Source organism: Chelonia mydas, chromosome 7 (genome assembly GCF_015237465.2).
Source record: "Chelonia mydas isolate rCheMyd1 chromosome 7, rCheMyd1.pri.v2, whole genome shotgun sequence".
Taxonomy (NCBI): domain Eukaryota; kingdom Metazoa; phylum Chordata; order Testudines; family Cheloniidae; genus Chelonia; species Chelonia mydas.
Window position 1 is genome coordinate 89,566,592 of NC_057853.1, and position 17,278 is coordinate 89,583,869.

Genomic DNA, 17,278 nt, shown 5'->3' on the forward strand with positions numbered 1-17,278 from the left:
GGTACAGACTCTGTGGTGGGGCTGGGGATGAGGGGTTTAGGGTATAGGAGGGTGCTCCGGGCTGGGACCAAGGCGTTCGGAGGGTGGGAAGTGGATCAGGGCTGGGGCAAGGGGTTGGGGCACAAGAGGGTGTCAGGGGTGCAGGCTCCGGGCGGCACTTACCTCAGGCAGCTCCCAGAAGCAGCGGCATGTTCCCCCTCCGGCTCCTATGCAGAGGCACGGCCAGGTGGTTCTGTGCGCTGCCCCGTCCGCAGGCATCACCCCCACAGCTCCCATTGGCCGCAGTTCCCGGGCAATGGGAGCTGCGAAGCTGGCACTTGGAGCAGGTGCAGCGTTAGGAGCTCCCTGGCTGCCCCCACACATAGGAGCTGAAGTGGGGACATGACGCTGCTGCCAGGAGCCACGCTGAGCCATAGCAGGCAGGGAGCCTGCCTTAGCCCTATTGTGCCGCTGACAGGACTTTGAATGGCCCTGTCAGCAGTGCTGACCGGAGCCGCCAGGGTCTCTTTTTGATTGGGCGTTCTGACCGAAAAACGGACACCTGGCAACCCTATAGAGGTTATGCACAGAGGAGATGGCAAAGACTGGGCAGATGTGGGTGGAGACTGGGATGAAGCACTTCATCTCTCTTCTGGTTCGTGGAAATTAGATGTAAAGAATATAATTCTGACCACTAGAATGTCTCTTGTATTGCTCCCCAGCTTTCCAGTGGGGGTGGCCATAGGGACTGCCAGGGCTCAAGGGAGACCCTGCTAGTCAGTTCACATGGTGTTGTGCTGCTGACTAGAAACACTAGTTGCAGAGCCATCATGGAGGCAAGGTTCTCTAAATGGATAGCATAGATTCCTGGGTATCATCCAGACTTATCTTCCATCTAAATTAACAGAACACTGCTAGTGTGGGCCCAAAGAGTTAAAGGTGTCAGCTGCTGTCCACTATTAAACACTTTGGCACACAAAGAGTTCAGCCTGCTTAGTTCCATGGCAAACACACTAGAAAATTAATCAGTCATGACTCATGGACAGATGCTTTCGAACGGTTGTTTGGCCACAATGGCTACTGCTCTGGATCCTGACTTGCCGCCATGGGCAGAGACATCATTTGGTTGGTCTGGTCAGGTCCCTCTTCTTTACTGGTCCTTCTCTGGCTGAGCAGAACTGGATAGGCTGTCTCATCTCGCCATATTGGTGCCATGCAGTTAATTTCAGGATTAGGTGAAAAGCTGAGAGAGAGAGGATAGGTGGAAGATGATAACTGGCTTTGTGGATGAGGGGAAAGCAGTGGACTGTTATTCCTTGACTTCAGCAGAGCTTTTGATACTGTCTCCCACAGTATTCTTGCCAGCAAGATAAAGAAATATGGGCTGGATGAATGGACTATAAGGTGGCTAGATCATCAGGCTCAACGGGTAGTGGTCAATAGCTCCATGTCTAGTTGGCAGCCAGTATCAAGCGGAGTGCCCTGGGGCTGGTTTTGTTCAGTATCTTCATTAATGATCTGGAGGATGCTGTGGATTGCACCCTCAGCAAGTTTGCAGATGACACGAAACTGGGAGGAGCGGTAGATATGCTGGAAGGTAGGGATAGGATACAGAAGGACCTAGACAAATTAGACGCTTGGGCTAAAAGAAATTTGATGAGGTTCAACAAGGACAAATGCAGAGTCCTGCACTTAGGACAGAAGAATTCCATGCACTGCTACAGACTAGGGACCGACTGGCTAGGCAGCAGTTCTGCAGAATAGGACCTAGGGGTGACAGTGGACGAGAAGCTGGATATGAGTCAACAGTGTGCCCTTGTTGCCAAGAAGGCTAATGGCATTTTGGGCTGTATAAGTAGGAGCATTGCCAGCAGATCGAGGGACGTGATTGTTCCCCTCTATTTGGCATTGGTGAGGCCTCATCTGGAGTACACTGTCCAGTTTTGGGCCCCACACTGCAACAAGGATGTGGAAAAATTGGAAAGAGTCCAGCGGAGAGCAACAAAAATGATTGGGGGGGCTGGAGCACATGACTTATGAGGAGAGGCTGAGGGAACTGGGATTATTTAGTCTGCAGAAGAGAAGAATGAGGGGGGATTTGATAGCTGCTTTCAACTACCTGAAAGGTGGTTCCAAAGAGGATGGATCTAGACTGTTCTCGTGGTACCAGATGACAGAACAGGGCGTAATGGTCTCAAGTTACAGTAGGGGAGGTTTAGGTTGGAATTAGGAAAAACTTTTTCACTAGGAGGGTGGTGAAGCACTGGAATGGGTTACCTAGGGAGGTGGTGGAATCTCCTTCCTTAGAGGTTTTTAAGGTCAGGCTTGACAAAGGCCTGGCTGGGATGATTTAGTTGGGGATTGGTCCTGCTTTGAGCAGGGGCTTGGACTAGATGACCTCCTGAGGTCCCTTCCAACCCTGATATTCTATGATTCTAAGATAGCATGGGCCGGGGCCAAAGTTGGGAGACAGGCTGTGCAAAAAGGGGCACATGAAGGAAGGGAAGACAGAGCAGGATCTCACCTGTATCAGGTTGGGACCCTCACTGATGCAGCAGTGATAGTGAGGAGTGTGCCAATTTCTGGGCATTATAATGAAAAATCTCTTCAGTGGCTGTTGTAGTGTTGGTAGTCGTGTTCCTCCCACCCCCAAAAAAATCTTTTAAAGGGCCCCAAAAAGGGGTGAAAATGGAATAGCTCATGCCCTCATTATTTTGTCCACCAATTAGGTCTAATTTCTGGTCCCACCCGCCTCTTGTTTACCAAACATGATCTTAATACAGTCCTTGGGCAGTATCAATAGACCTCTTTGTTTAAATTAATTTAGTCTTTTTATCTCCTTCTCTCATCTTTGTCTAAAACAGGCTGTTGCTCTCTTTATGCTAACTGAATCATTCTGGTAGTGAACACTTACTCCAAAAGCCCATGTTTATTTATAGACAGCCATCTTCTGTGCAGACTTAACTGTTAGAAGGCAGCTGTTGCTGTTTTGATTATCTTCAAGTAATCTATAAAGACAGAGTTTCTGTCCCATGACTTAGATTTTCCAAGAAGCCTACATTATTTAGGTGCCTACCTTCTAGTGAAATGCAGTGGAAGATGGGCACTAAACTTCCTTTGGCTCCTTTGAAATGCTCAGCCAGCCTGTACTTTCTGTACAAACTATTTATTTTTACTCTTGGGTTTGATACAGTGGATTTTAAAAATGTAGGGCAATGCCATGCCACTAATTTTTAAGAACACCACCCATGGTAATCATGGTCTTATTTAAAAGTTGTTGAGACAGTTTGGGCCTGTAATTAGGAGTTTAAAAGTTTCTTGTGTTTTTGTATTTTTCCTCATTAAATTGATGACTTCAGTAGTGACTGAACTCTTTTCCTAGATGCACACTTTTACACTAGAAGAAAATCTGCATTTTTTATACATCATGGTCATTATAACATTTGTAATAAAATTGTGGTGTGATGGGGTAGGTGGAGGGCAGAAATTGTAGGTACCATGCTCTTTGTGAGCATGTTGATGTTCTGTATGTAGCTACCAGTGGGACTAGGAGAATTTGCTTAATCGTTATACGTATATGAAGAAATAGCCATTCAGTGATTATATAAATCCTTGTGTTCCATTTTGCTCAGGGCATTTAAGTAATCATTACATGGATTTGCACACAGTCTGGTTATTAATAAATAACTATACACTTGTTATGCAAATCTGATTACTCTCAGCCAATTGAAGTGTGCAGGATTGGATAAGTGAGAAATATGTCAGTAGATCTATAGCATTCCAACACTCTGACTGGCTGAGATGGTTCCCAATTAGTATAATGGCTCATATCCCCGGCATTGGGGGTTGGATTATAGTTTTACACAGGGTGGATTTGATTTAAATCACAAGTCAGGAAGACTCGATTTAATCATGGATTTCTACATAAAAGTGCATTCTTGTTCGTTGTTATAATCTTAATACATATTCTTCACAACTCAGAGATAGATGTAAGTTTCATTTTTAGAAGGTGCAGACTATACATTTTTAAAGTGATTTATTTTGAGAACTTTTCAGATTAGTTTTACACCTATATCAGAAAATGAATGATTGGTCATTTCATTTACCGAAGGTAATTGAAGCAGATATTTATGAAGTCACTGGGAGGTGAACTATCTCCAGTTCAACAGGTTAATCATTAATATTTGGAGGATTTTCTTGCCATGCTGTATTAGGAGGAGAATATCAACAGACAGACATTTAAACTGTTTTATTTAACTAAAACAACAATGTTATATATTCTGGATTTTTTTCTTCAACAGCAAACATAATATTTTAACAAAACGAGCATATGAATTTTTGAATTTAGTTAAACCTTCAAGTTTTTTAAAATCAGGTTTGTTTTTGTTAAAATTGTTTTTAACTAAAATAGTGAAATGAAATTTTATTATTATTTTTTTTTTTTAAAAAAACACTTCGAAAAAACCTGAACAACCATTTTTGCTGTTAATAACAATGTTATCTCTGGAGACACAAATCCACAGTTTGAGAACTGCTAAACTAAGCATCTCTGATGGTATCTTCTGCACTGAGTCCTACTGGGTAGATAGAAAGATTAACCTAAATAATCTATACAGAAGCCCCTGGCACCGCATAAGATTGGGTCCCTAATCCATGAACTATTGGACATGAATATATTGTCTCACACTATAGAATTAGAATTTATAATCCCTATTCCACGATGAGATATCTTTAAGCTATAATGTATCTTAATTAAAACTATCTTTAGATAGGTTTTTTCTTCAAAAAGCATTTTATCAAAAAAATCTGGTGTTTTTTTAATTTATTTTTTAAATCATTGATTTTTATCCACCCTAGTTTTATATATTAACACAATTGTTTTCTATATCTGAAAAATGAATAAAACTACACTCCATTTCACTTAAAGGGATTACACATTTGAATTTCTCCTTGATCGTGTAGAGTACTTCATTACTCTTATTATTAACTTGTATTTCAATAACAGAGGCCCTAATCTGGATAAGGGTACTTCTTTTGCTGTGCACTGGACAAACATATAGCATGTTCACGTGCAAATGCAAACAAAGCTGGCCAATGTCATTCTTTTTTTTTTGTTTAAAGAGGCTTAATCTTCTATATAATAGTAGTCTCCTCATTATTCTCTACACTTGAATACATTGGTCAGAAAGCATATTAGAATCATTATAAAACATGTCAGTGCTTTTGTAGCCACATTTTTTTATTTGTGCTGTATATGGTATTAGGCATAACATTTGTACCTTTTTACAGTAATTTTTTACAAAAATGTCAAGTTTGTCCTAGTAGTGTATTTACTGTATCAATTTTAAATATTGTTCCACAACCCAAATTGCCTTCTACGTTGGAATCCACAAGGGATTTTTTTTAAATCAAGTGCTTCACTATTTGTACTGACTTTTCTGCTAACCTCTTCTGCTGTATCTTGACATGGTGTGCATACGTGCAGGAGCTTGCTCTTCAAGGCTTTCACAAACACCAGTGCATCATTTGAGGAAGTGTGAGTTTCTGCTGCCACCAGATGTCTCCTCTTAATATGCCTGAATTTGTAATGGAACTTTATTTCTTATTAACACTTCTTTATTTTAAAGAAATTAATGAGGCAAATGTAACCTTTTAACTTTAACTTTTGTACTGCTAGTGTTAGGGCATGCTGGGAAGGTTGGGGCTGCGGGGGTGGGAATTCCTGGATGGGTGTTTGTGCCTCCCCAAAAGAGGAATCTGTCCCAACAGAAACCTTTTCTGGGATGGTGGCAGACAAAGAGCCCATCACTGGTGATCTTCCACAGCCGGCTGCTTCCTGTTTAAGAATGGATTGTGGTGTCATCCAGGAGGAGGGGAACCTCTGCTCTCCTTCAGCAGAGGGTTCCACATGTGAGGCCAACATAAAATGATTTATTGGGTGGGGTCAGAGCAGCACTGATTGATTCATTTAGTGGCAGTTGGCATTTTGGTTGGCTCAGTGTTCAGCCCTCAGGAGACTGGGAGCTTTGGGTGACAGGAATGGGTGATACCTGATCAATGAGAGATGGGGCAGTCGGGGGTGCGGCTCAGGGTACCAGTTTGTTTCAGCCTGGCTAGTAGGAGTGGTGAAAGTATTAAAGCTGTGGTGGTACATTGTCACCATTGACCCATGTTGGATTCAGACCAGCAACCTAGTTATGAAAAGATTGTCCTTCTCCTGAACTGGCCACTTCTTTAGTAAACTTTTACATTTTACAAGGCGAAAGATGTTTTTAAAATGAAATTTGATCTATTTTATCACTAAGCAGATCATTGTAATGCAGATTTTATCTCGGATACATGCCCGTGCAGTTTGTTTTTTTTAACAGACTTATTGGAGTGTTTCACTTCTTGTTTAAGGTTGGTTGTGTGGGGTGGGGAATACTATTTTTGATCCAAAGTAAATGCTCATTCCTGATATCTATCCTCTATCAGTTTCTCTTCCCCCCCTTCCCTGGTTCCTTAAAGAGTGAACAGTAATGCTTTTGAAAAATAATAGAACTGTAGCAGGGGTAGACTTAAAATTAATAATTAGTTCCTGCATAATAGTAGAATAATGAAGTCCTCGCTCCGGTAAAATGTCTGTTGTCTTCAGTGATGGATTTCCTAAGTAAGGACTGTTGGGTTCAGGATTTGATCACATTTTATAGATTGAATCTGCAGATACACAGAAAATACAAAATATTGAGCTTGGGACTTGACAGGTAAGTGAAGGAGGGAATGATTTCATACTGTTTGTTTTAACATGAATATATATTGTAGCAAGTTTTGATCCTTCAGAGGCATTTGCTTTCTGTGCCCATGAATCGAAGAAGACTGGATGCTGTCTTTCATGCTGAAGATCAAAAAATACTTCTCCATCTCCACCAAGGGAATCTGTGAGGCTGCAGGGGTAGGAAAGCTTATGAAAATGAGCTCCTTGCCTCCCATTATTTTTGTCCTGATTCTTGATACTGTCCACAGTACTGTAGTTTCAATAGTCTGGCTAAGCTGGGTGGATCTGCATGGAGCTGGCCAACGGCCCCTTCAGCGCCTGGTCTATGTTAGAGCAAGTAGCCTGCTGTGGCCTCAAGGGTCTGTTCTACAAACCAGGAATAGGCAGTGTTGTGGCATTCTCCCTTTCCCAAAATACAGCTCCTGGTGTTGGGCTGTGGGGGGCAGGGGAGGAGGCATAGGACCAATATGCCAGCTCAGCCCCATCCAAAAATTCCCCTTACACCAGGGCAACTTCCAGGTGGTCAAGTAAGCTAGCTTTATGGTCCTTTGGTGCCACCAGGGTGGCACTAAAGACCCATAACTGGGTACAGTGACAAAGATATATTTATACAGAGAGAGAGAGAGAGAGAGATCAGGGCACTGTAAGGATTTACAAGTTTACAAGTTAGCCTTGTAAATCCTTACAGTGGCCTGATTTTCCAAGGTGCCAAGCACTCAGCAGCTACCATGGACTTCTTTTTAAGATTTGATTACAGTGCTAGCAGTGGTAAAGACTGAGCCAGGAAACATGACAAAATAACTCTTTTGAAGAATAAATCTGGAGGCCTTAGTGGCTTGTCACTAGGGTTATAAAGCAAACAAACAAAACTCTCACTTAGCTGAGGGCTATGTGATTGATTGGAAGATGATTAAATTCACTTGTGTAAAATCTGTTCATGTTGAGGTGATCTTTTTTAGTTAACAGAATTCAAAATTTCCCCTGAATAAACTGACTTCTGCATTTGATATCTAGGTTCTGTAAAAGAAAAGGTCCTTCTTTGCAACATATAGCAAAACTTCCTTCTTTATAAAATTTCATGGATTTTTTTTTTTTTAATGTCGCTCTTTGGATGGAAACACTTCATAGAACAATCATACCTAACTCATTACGGGAACATGGTTTATTCTTGAAAAAGAAATTTCACTACTTATAGTATTCCATGTTAGTATATGGAGCACATTTTCACTGTTACATATAATAGGAGATTCTCACATGAAACAGGAAGCATCATATTATAATCAGGTTTTGTATTTGTGTTTCTAATGCCCTGTCTTGAGAATTTTAATTTGGCTGAAGTTTAGAATCTCTAGAATAGAACCATTTTTGGGGAAGTACATACAACAGTAAATGTGAGTGAACCAAATTTACATTTCAGATCCAGTTTTCAAAGTAGCATTACAAAAGCATGCAAGTATTTTGCACACATCTGCTTGAAAATTTAGGCCAATTCACAGACTTGTAGCACACCTAGCAATGATTGTAAAAAGAACCAGGGCTGGCAGTGGAAAAACTGGGGATGGACCCAAGCAAGAATATGTAGTCAGTAAGACTTATTAGGTAATTATAATGACTGCAACAATGTAGAATTAGTTATATCTAGTCAAAGGGAATAAGTGGATTAGTAAAGGAATTTACAACTAAATCAAGGAGGAAACAAAACAAAAAAGAAAGAAAACTGGCCAGTTAATAACTGAGATGAAATTGTTGACTCTAAAATGGTAAAGATAATGGTTAAAACTAAAGGCTGACCTAATAGATATGATTAGCCTTTAAGAAAAACAAGGAAGAGGCAAAGACAGGAATTAATGGAGTTGCAGAAAACGTAACTACTTATTTCTTTGTAAAAAGATACAGAAAAACAGCCCTAGGGGTTGCTCTAATTTCTGCCAGGATTCAAACTAGCCTCCAGAGAGGGAGAAGTCCACATTAAGTCTTTGCTGCAACTCCTCTGAGTCTGGGGCTTCTGTGATGAACCAGTCTAGCCTTTAGATGTTTGTAGTGCGCATTTTCTGTATCGTACAAAACCTTTGACATTCAAGACCAATCTTCTAGATTAAGCACTGAAGTGTTGGGAATTAGAGCACCCACCTTCCCAGCTTCAGATTCATATTAAAGTATAACTTAATGAATCATTTCCTTGTCAGAAGCCTTTTTTGCTGATGACCACAGCACTTTCAAATGTTTGCCTTTGCTTGTTACTATTTGCCTTTACTGAAGGGTTGTGTTAACTCCTATCTTTTCCATGCTGAGTGCAGTTTTCGATCACTTCTTGCAGTTGACCAGTGCTATACATGCTATACAAATAGTGCTAGAAAAGTTTCATATACTTTTAGTTACTAAACATGTAGTTTCCATATTAAGGTAGGACAGTTGCCTGATTTAATTTACAATTCTATACCTGCTAGAAAAAAGTGCTCAAATTCACACTGTACATAGATACATTTACCATGGCATATGCAGATGGAAAAACAAATGCACTTATTAGTCTCTGAACTTTTGATTTGGACTCTCCCGCTCCTTTGTGTTTGAAAAGTACTAGTTTATCATTTAAATTACAACTTAACAAAATATGAAATCAGTTTATTTTAAAACTACTTAATATACTATTATATACTGAGGCCACCTGTAATAACATGTTTATTAAAATGCATAATTTGACTTGTGTGTGTTGTGTTTCATTTTAAACTGTTATGGTACTTGGCATGGCATAAGAACATAGATGTTTGAAGATATTTTCAGTTAAAATGACTTCATTATCATATTTCATGTTAGCACATGGTGACAATCAGAGTATTTGTACTGAAGTTCCTCTTTGACCAATAAACCATGACTCGCGGGGCTGTGGGGAGGGCAACTTACTGCAAGCACTGAACATTGCATTGATTTTTTTTTCCGCCCTCCTCCCCTGTGCCCCCCATTTTGTTCTTTGTGACCAGATGGAGAGATTGAAAAGAAATAGTAATCTTCTTGGTTTGCAGACTGTGGGCAACATGGAACAGCCATTCACTGTTAGTTCATTGGTATGTATTACATTTTGATATTTAATGCTTTGGCATCCAGAGTTTCAAAAAAGCAGCAAACTATCTGATACCACCCACGCTAGTTTAGTTGTGCTGACCGCCAGCTCAAGGGTTTTTCCACGTTTCTAACCACCATTCCCTGCTACCACCCTTATTCTCTGCCCAGCTGCCCCTTCATATGGAGTGTAGTGAGCTGGAATTTAAATATTTTTAAATATTATATTGAATGCATTTGATTTGTTGGGTTTCTCCCTCTTAGTTACTGTGCACTTCCTCTGGGGTGTGTTTGTATACACATTTTGAATTGAAAGACTGAAGCCTTTAAAATATAATAAGATGAAGCAGTTTCGCAGCAGCAGTTTCATTCAGGAATGTAATCAAAATTATTTTAAATAACGGTATGAAAGAGAAAATGTATTAAACCTTATAGAACATGAGTTCATGGCTTTTCTTGCTGGCTTCTCTTCCTGTCCTGTTAAATAGCTTTAGTTTATTCAGCTGTAAATGAATGCTTTAATCTGTAAAGTTCCATTGAAATGAACTTCTGGTGTGATCCTGCAAATTCTGACTGCTGTTATCAGTTAGGCTACAATTGTAAACATTACATCCAGTGGTAAGGGCTTGCCTACACTTGAAATGCTACAGCCGCAGCACTGCTGTAGCATTTCCAGTGTAGACACAACCTACGACAACGGGAGGGCTTCTCCCATTGCTGGAGCTACTCCCAGATTGCTAGGTCAACAGAAGAATTCTTCCATTGACCTAGCACTGTCTGCAGTGGGGGGTGATGTTAGCATAGCTGCATCTCTCAAAGGTGTGGATTTTTCATGCCCTTAGGAGATGTTGCTGGGCCTGTGTAAGTTCCAAGGGTAGATCAGGCCTAGGTAGAATACTTTAAACGTCTATAAAAATGGGGCACTTTATGGGAATTCATATCTTGGGAAATCTAGGAAGCTGCCAAATCAGGCTTATTCTTTTATTTGTTTCACTCTAGTTAATTTAATTTTGTCTTTATCTTGTTTCACAATTTTTGTGTTTGTAATATAATTTATTCACTGTTTTTAATGCCATTGAAGAAGCATGATGAAGTCTTTTCATTGTTACTAACATTTGTGGTTATTTATTGATTGATTTTATTTAATTAATTTATTGATTTAAATCTAAATTTCCCTCAGTGCCTTGAACAAGGTCATGTGTGAATGGGGTCAGCCATCCAAGGTGAAATGTAACCTGTGATGTGTTGCTTGTTTTTCAGAAAAAGTTAGCAGCTATGCCTGACCACACAGATGTTTCAGTGAGCCCAGAGGAGCGAGTACGTGCCTTAAGCAAGCTTGCCTGTAATATAACAATCAATGAGGATATTACGCCGCGTCGTTACTTTAGATCCGGAGTAGAGATGGAGCGCATGGCATCTGTATATCTGGAGGAAGGAAACCTGGAGAATGCTTTTGTTCTTTATAATAAATTTATAACGTAAGGAATAATCTGTATTTTTTTTTTTAACGTAATGAGTCTGATGGATAGATTGATTTGGTAATTTTGCCCAGCCATCAAACAGACCACAAAAAGAGGGGCTTTTTACTCCCTCATTCTGCTACTCTTCCACACAAGGACTAGACAGAGTCTGTCGCTGAATGAATAAGTCATTGCAAAATGTCCAGTGCATGCTTAGCATGTGATTTTTTTTTCCAAAAGGTCATAACTCCATCAAATCAAAAGCAGATTTCACTAGAACACTCAGTTACTTCCTAATGGAGAGCTAAGTCCATAGCAGATTTAAACTTTCTAGGAAGACAGTCAGGCTGTAGAACTTTAAAAAAAGTTAAATATATAATAATGGGGGGCTGGGGGGTTTCCCTCACTTTGGTATCCTGTTTGTTTGTTCAGACATTGTTGCATTTGGTTGTTGCTTGTTTTTAAACAAACACATGCAACTTTTGGGAACAGAGAGGGCCAGGAAATTTCCAGTCTTGAAGGTGAACTTTTTAGAAAGCTATGGGTGGCTGTAAACAGAGGTATCCAGTGTGCATCCTACGTGCACAATAGTGATTGATTCTGCCTGTGCTATAAAATAATTTGTTTCACCTTATAGCACAGGTTGGTGTGGTCAGAAGTGGGCTGCAGTAATGCATGTCAGTATGACATGCATGACTTCACATGAAGTCTCTACAGAGACTTCCTCTGTTGGCAGCCTTCTCTCTTAGACTTTTGCCATGTTATCATTATTATTATTTGCATGGCAGTAGCTCGTGAAGGTTGCGATCCATGAACAAACATAGAATAAAGGACATTCACTGGCCTGAAGACCTTAAATAAGACAAGACCTAACAAGTGTGTTCAGAGTGAAAACGGGATGGAAGGACAAGGGTGATGCTGATAAGATCTGGTTACAAAGGCTAGCTTGTGCCCAGCATGGTGATTTCTGGTGCCATGTGTTAGTTAGTCCTGTTATTACCCTTTGCTACTAAAGAACAAGGAAAAGTGCATCCAGCTACAGAAAATAATATTGTGGGGGTTAAGATTTGTGTTATGTAAATCAGTGCTGGAATTTCAGTGACATGGTTTAAACCTGTGAAAGCATAGAAAACTGCTATAAATCAAATTGGAATGCAGTGTTCAACATCTGTGATATGCAAAACTTGTTTTCCTCCCAACATAAAAGCTGTTGTGGATCTTCCTTTGGCTAACAAGGGGGGAAATGTGTGTGTTTAATTTTCTAGCTTATTTGTAGAAAAGCTGCCCAGTCACCGAGACTATCAGCAATGTTCAGTACCAGAAAAACAGGATATCATGAAGGTAGGTTTGCTTTTTCCTGGCATTGCTCTCTCAGTAACTAAATTGTTCTTTCCCCAGAACTAACAAATACGTACGGAACCAACCAAGACTAAGTTCTTATAACTAACTCCATTAGCAACAAAGTTTAATTTCAGTTTACTAACTTGATCATTGCTGGGATTCTAATTGCAACTCCTAAAATGTGAATTAATTGGTATCGCTGAACAGAGCCAATAGTATATGGATTGTTTGACACTTAGTTAAATCTGTTTCTAAAGGATACATATATTTTAAATACCTTAATTTAAAAGCATTTAGGATATCATCCTGCTTCCATTTAAGTGAATGACCCTTGACTTTTGAGTGCCGGAGGGACATTTGGAATTATTAGTGTACTGTATATTATCTGCTTAACATGCGCTGATAAGCCAAAGTATTTTCTGCTTTCTTTAACACTAAAATATGTACTCCATTTCCTTTTAATGTGTTTCCCAATTTCTCCAGTACTATATTGGTTTCATCATTGCTTTAATTAATGGATGAACTTTTTAAATAGTTCCCTCCTCAGTTTAAAACACCTGAAATTATCCATTGATATTCACTGAAATATGGAAAACTGTCTCTTCTAGCAGAACATTGTGCCTCATGCTGCTATTCCACAGTGCATTCCAAGTGATTCCAGAAGGCGACAGCTGCTTTCCGGTGCATGTGTGCTGTGACAGGCAATAGCACCTGTGCACTGGTTTGTATATATTCAGATTCATCTGGCAAAATGCTACACTGATGTTAAATTTTCCAGTTTGAATTATTTAAACACCCCAATAACTACGGGCCCAAGCTATTGAACTCAATAGGAGTACTTACGTGAGTAAAGCTAAGCAAGTATGTAAAGTGCCATGTGATTGAGGTCTACCATTGTAAGTTTAATACATTTAATAGGGTCCCTTTTGAGGCTTGGTCCACATAATTTTCTTCCGATTCTTATTCTGCCTTGGACCTTAAGTCAGGAAAGCATCCCTATTCAGGAGAGGTGCCCAAGCATGTGCTTAAATTCTGTTAATCAATGGGATTAAGTACATGCTTAAGTACTTTAGTTAAGGTCTTGAAACATGTAATATCAAAGACCCCATTCCTGCAGTGAACTCTCCACAGGCAGAACTCCACATCTGAGTGGAACCCCACCTAGGCTCATCCCAGATAGCTTGTTGCAGGATCTGGGCCAAAGCTGATCTAAAACCTAGAAACAAACGTAATCTGAGCCAGTAATGCCGTTTGTCACATGTCATTTGTGCCTCACAGAGGCATCAGACTGGTTGGAAAAGTGATTTTTCTTTTCTACAAGAAATCTGTTGGCCAGATCTCAGCTGGTGTAAACTGGCATAGCTTCAATGGAGTGTGCCAACTGATAACAGCTACAGACATGGCTTTATGTATTTGACATGCCTGTAATTTAGTATTTTTAACTTTGTTTTGAAATGATTGACTTTTTAAATCTGCATTCCAGCTGATTTTCCTTCCCAGCTAATTTGTTTGTTTATTTGTTTCAAAGGCAGGAAATCAGTTTTACATTTTTTTTTATTTCTCCTCCCCTTCCCCCGCCCCTTCCCAAAAGAAACTGAAAGAGGTTGCATTTCCAAGGACAGATGAATTGAAGAAGGATCTTTTAAAGAAATATAACTCAGAATACCAAGAATATATGCAAGACAAAGTAAGTCTTATCTGAATTCACATTTAATTTTTAAAGCATTATTCATATGAATGTTTACTGATTTAATCAGTTAGTTATAAATATTACATAATCAACATTCAAATAAAAAAGCAGTTGTATGAGAAAAACATCTAAATTTTACTATTGTTTAGGCACTATTAGAAACTGCGTCTTTTGAGCGTCTAATAAAGCATCCGATGCAGTGAGCTGTAGCTCACGAAAGCTTATGCTCCAATTAATTGGTTAGTCTCTAAGGTGCCACAAGTCCTCCTTTTCTTTTTAATAAAGCAGTGTATTTGAAAATAAGTGGTGTAGATGTGTGGTTATTTAGAAATAAATATGTAAATATTTTAGCATTTACTTAATAGAAATGCTTAATGTCTTTATCTATTGTAAAAAAAGCCTCTATTGCAGGTTGGTACAGTTTGATTAATGCTATTTTATTTGATAAATTCAGATACTGTACTAATGAGTATTTGAATTGGCCCATTTTCCCTGAAGAAAAAGCAAAATTAGACCACAACACAACTAGTATTCCCTTGAACTCTGACATCCATCAAGGCATTGTGAAAGGTACAAAATTAGGCTAGGTTCTGGTTGACTCGTGGGTGTATTTAAGTAACTATTAAGGGCTGCATAGTCATATTCCCACTTTGTGTAATAAAGTCACTCAGAGTAGGATTTGTAGTTCAAAAGCTTGTAATGGAAAGAGGTAGAGGAAGTAAGGAACACTGTTCTTTCTCCCACAGGGCGTCTCCTGGAATTTGGAACAAGAATCCATGTTCCCATTTATGATTTGTTTGCGAGGTTTTGTTTTGTTTTGTTTTGTTGGTTATTGATTAAGTATCTATATTTTAACTGGCTTCTGACAGTTTGTGTTGCTATCTCTTTAACAGAAGTGGTGAAGGAATGTTGGAACCTGAAGGTTCCCTGCAGTTTGTGGAATAGCAGTTGGTGTTGGGCAGCTGGAGGGAGATGAGAGTACAGTGAGGACCTACTGTGACCGAGAGAGAACAATAAGTAGTGTGGAAAAATCCATACAATGCAAGGTTAAGGGCTGATCTCCACTGAAAACTTACATTGGCATAGCTCCACACCCCTGAGAGACGTAGCTATGATGACCTATCGCCTGGTGTAGACAGTACTAGTCAACGGAAGAATTCTTCCATCAGCATAGCAACTGCCTCTTGGGGAGGTGGATTAACTGCTGCGATGGGAGAACCCCCCCTGTCATTGTAGTGAGTGTCTGTGCAGCAGTTTAAGTGTAGACATACCCGGAAGCAGTCCAAGGGAAATTGAAGTAAGTGAAGAAAGGAAAAGGGCAGGAGAAGGTGTAAGAGAGAGAACTGTGCTGTGAAATCCACTTGAAGATAAATTTGTCCTTGATGACAAAGACTTGTTTGTGCCCTCTCCCTTTACTCCCCTATTCTTAAAATGACTTTTTTAGACTATAATTATTTCTGCTAAAATATAAGAGGGTCAAGGGCAAATACTATTAATACTGAGGTAATTGCATAATATATCAGGGGTGTGCAGAATGGGAGATCTCTGTCCTCTACCCCTAAGTACATCGTGTTTATTATTTTAGAGCACTTCTGTGGGCACAATTGTATTGGGCAATGTGGCTAACGTATTCCAAACAGTGTCATTATTGTCTGATAATAACTGGTTAATCAGTTTGCTAGCTTTCCCCTCATGATTTTGTGACTCCTTTAACATCGTCTAAAGGATATGACCACTTTATTTACATACTTTGCAGAACAAGTGTAAAGCTGAATTCTTAAAGAAACTGGAGCAGCAGAGGCTGATAGAAGCAGAAAAGAAGAGAATTGCACAGATGCGACAACAGCAGCTTGAAACGGAGCAGTTTCAGTTCTTTGAAGATCAGCTTAAGAAGCAAGAACTAGCCCGAGATCAGAAAATTAAAGAGAATATGGTTATGTCTGAGCAGATTGATGGAAGTGTGTTGTCTTGCATTTCTATGCATCAGAATAACTCCTTATCTACCACATTTTCTGAGAAAGCCAGTAAGAGTGATGCCTCTGTTTCAGCTGGACAATCTCCTCCAGTAAACCAGGCCTTAAAGCCAGCAGCCACTTTAAGCACTGTTCAGAGTAAGTGTTCAGTGGAGCTGTAATGCTCCTCTGCATCTCCTAACATACTATATGATATCGACCTGCATGTGTGTATTTCATTGTAGCTTTCTCTGACATGGAGGACCAAATGTTCCTGGAATGTTTGTGTGTCTGTACACTACCCTTTGTTTTCTCACCTAAAATGGATACGTACATCTGAGATTACCCATTTCACACCTACAAGTTCCTAGACCTGCAGACTACAGGCCCAATTGTTTCCATTGAATTAAATGGGAATTTTGCCATTAACTCCATGGGAGCAGGCCCAGGCCCACTGTGGTTGCATTTTTAGAGTTCTTCTGAAAATTTGGACCAGGAAGTAGTGCTAGTTCACTGCCTTAGTGAATGCAATCCAGTTAACATTCTGTATTCTTTGATGTACATTTAATAGAAGAAGGGTTATGCTCTGTAAAGTTCTATATTATTCTGACAAAAACTTCTTTGTGGCAAGTATGGCACTCCCTATGTAAGTCAGTTCAGTTGATCTCTTAACTGTGTAAACCTGTTACATTAGAAAATTTTGCACTGAAGACTAAATTATAAATGCCCTTTCTCCTCGTTTATTAGATCAAATGGCTGAAGCACTCCGAGGTGTAGTTTTACCCACAGATCTTTGTCACAAATTTCTGCTGCTAGCAGAGGCAAATACAGTAAGAGGAATAGAGACATGTGGAATTCTCTGCGGAAAACTGGTACAGTTGAACCTTCACATTTGTACGGGGAAGGCATTTTTGATAGTACTGTATTTTCCTGTAATGAACTGATATCAAAGCAAAAACAGATCTGAAGTGCAAGGGCTAGTCTACACTACCTTGCTACATTGGCACAGCTGCACCGATGCAACTGCACCACAGTAACGCACCTG

At 39.8% G+C, this 17,278-nt stretch overlaps 1 protein-coding gene across 6 annotated transcripts in view; it reads left to right on the top strand.

Moving 5' to 3' along the window:
* The window catches only part of STAMBPL1 (STAM binding protein like 1), a 40,864-nt gene that overhangs the window by 11,592 nt on the left and 11,994 nt on the right, over positions 1–17,278 (top strand). For all 6 annotated transcript variants that reach the window (XR_006292051.1, XM_043550491.1, XM_043550495.1 and 3 more), the window contains exons 2-7: positions 9,712–9,795; positions 11,051–11,268; positions 12,516–12,591; positions 14,183–14,278; positions 16,038–16,392; positions 16,981–17,105. Coding sequence is in view for 5 of the 6 variants with exons in the window: in XM_043550491.1 (XP_043406426.1) it covers positions 9,712–9,795; positions 11,051–11,268; positions 12,516–12,591; positions 14,183–14,278; positions 16,038–16,392; positions 16,981–17,105 (954 nt within the window). In the remaining variant the exon portion in view is untranslated. The remainder of the gene's footprint in view (positions 1–9,711; positions 9,796–11,050; positions 11,269–12,515; positions 12,592–14,182; positions 14,279–16,037; positions 16,393–16,980; positions 17,106–17,278) is intronic.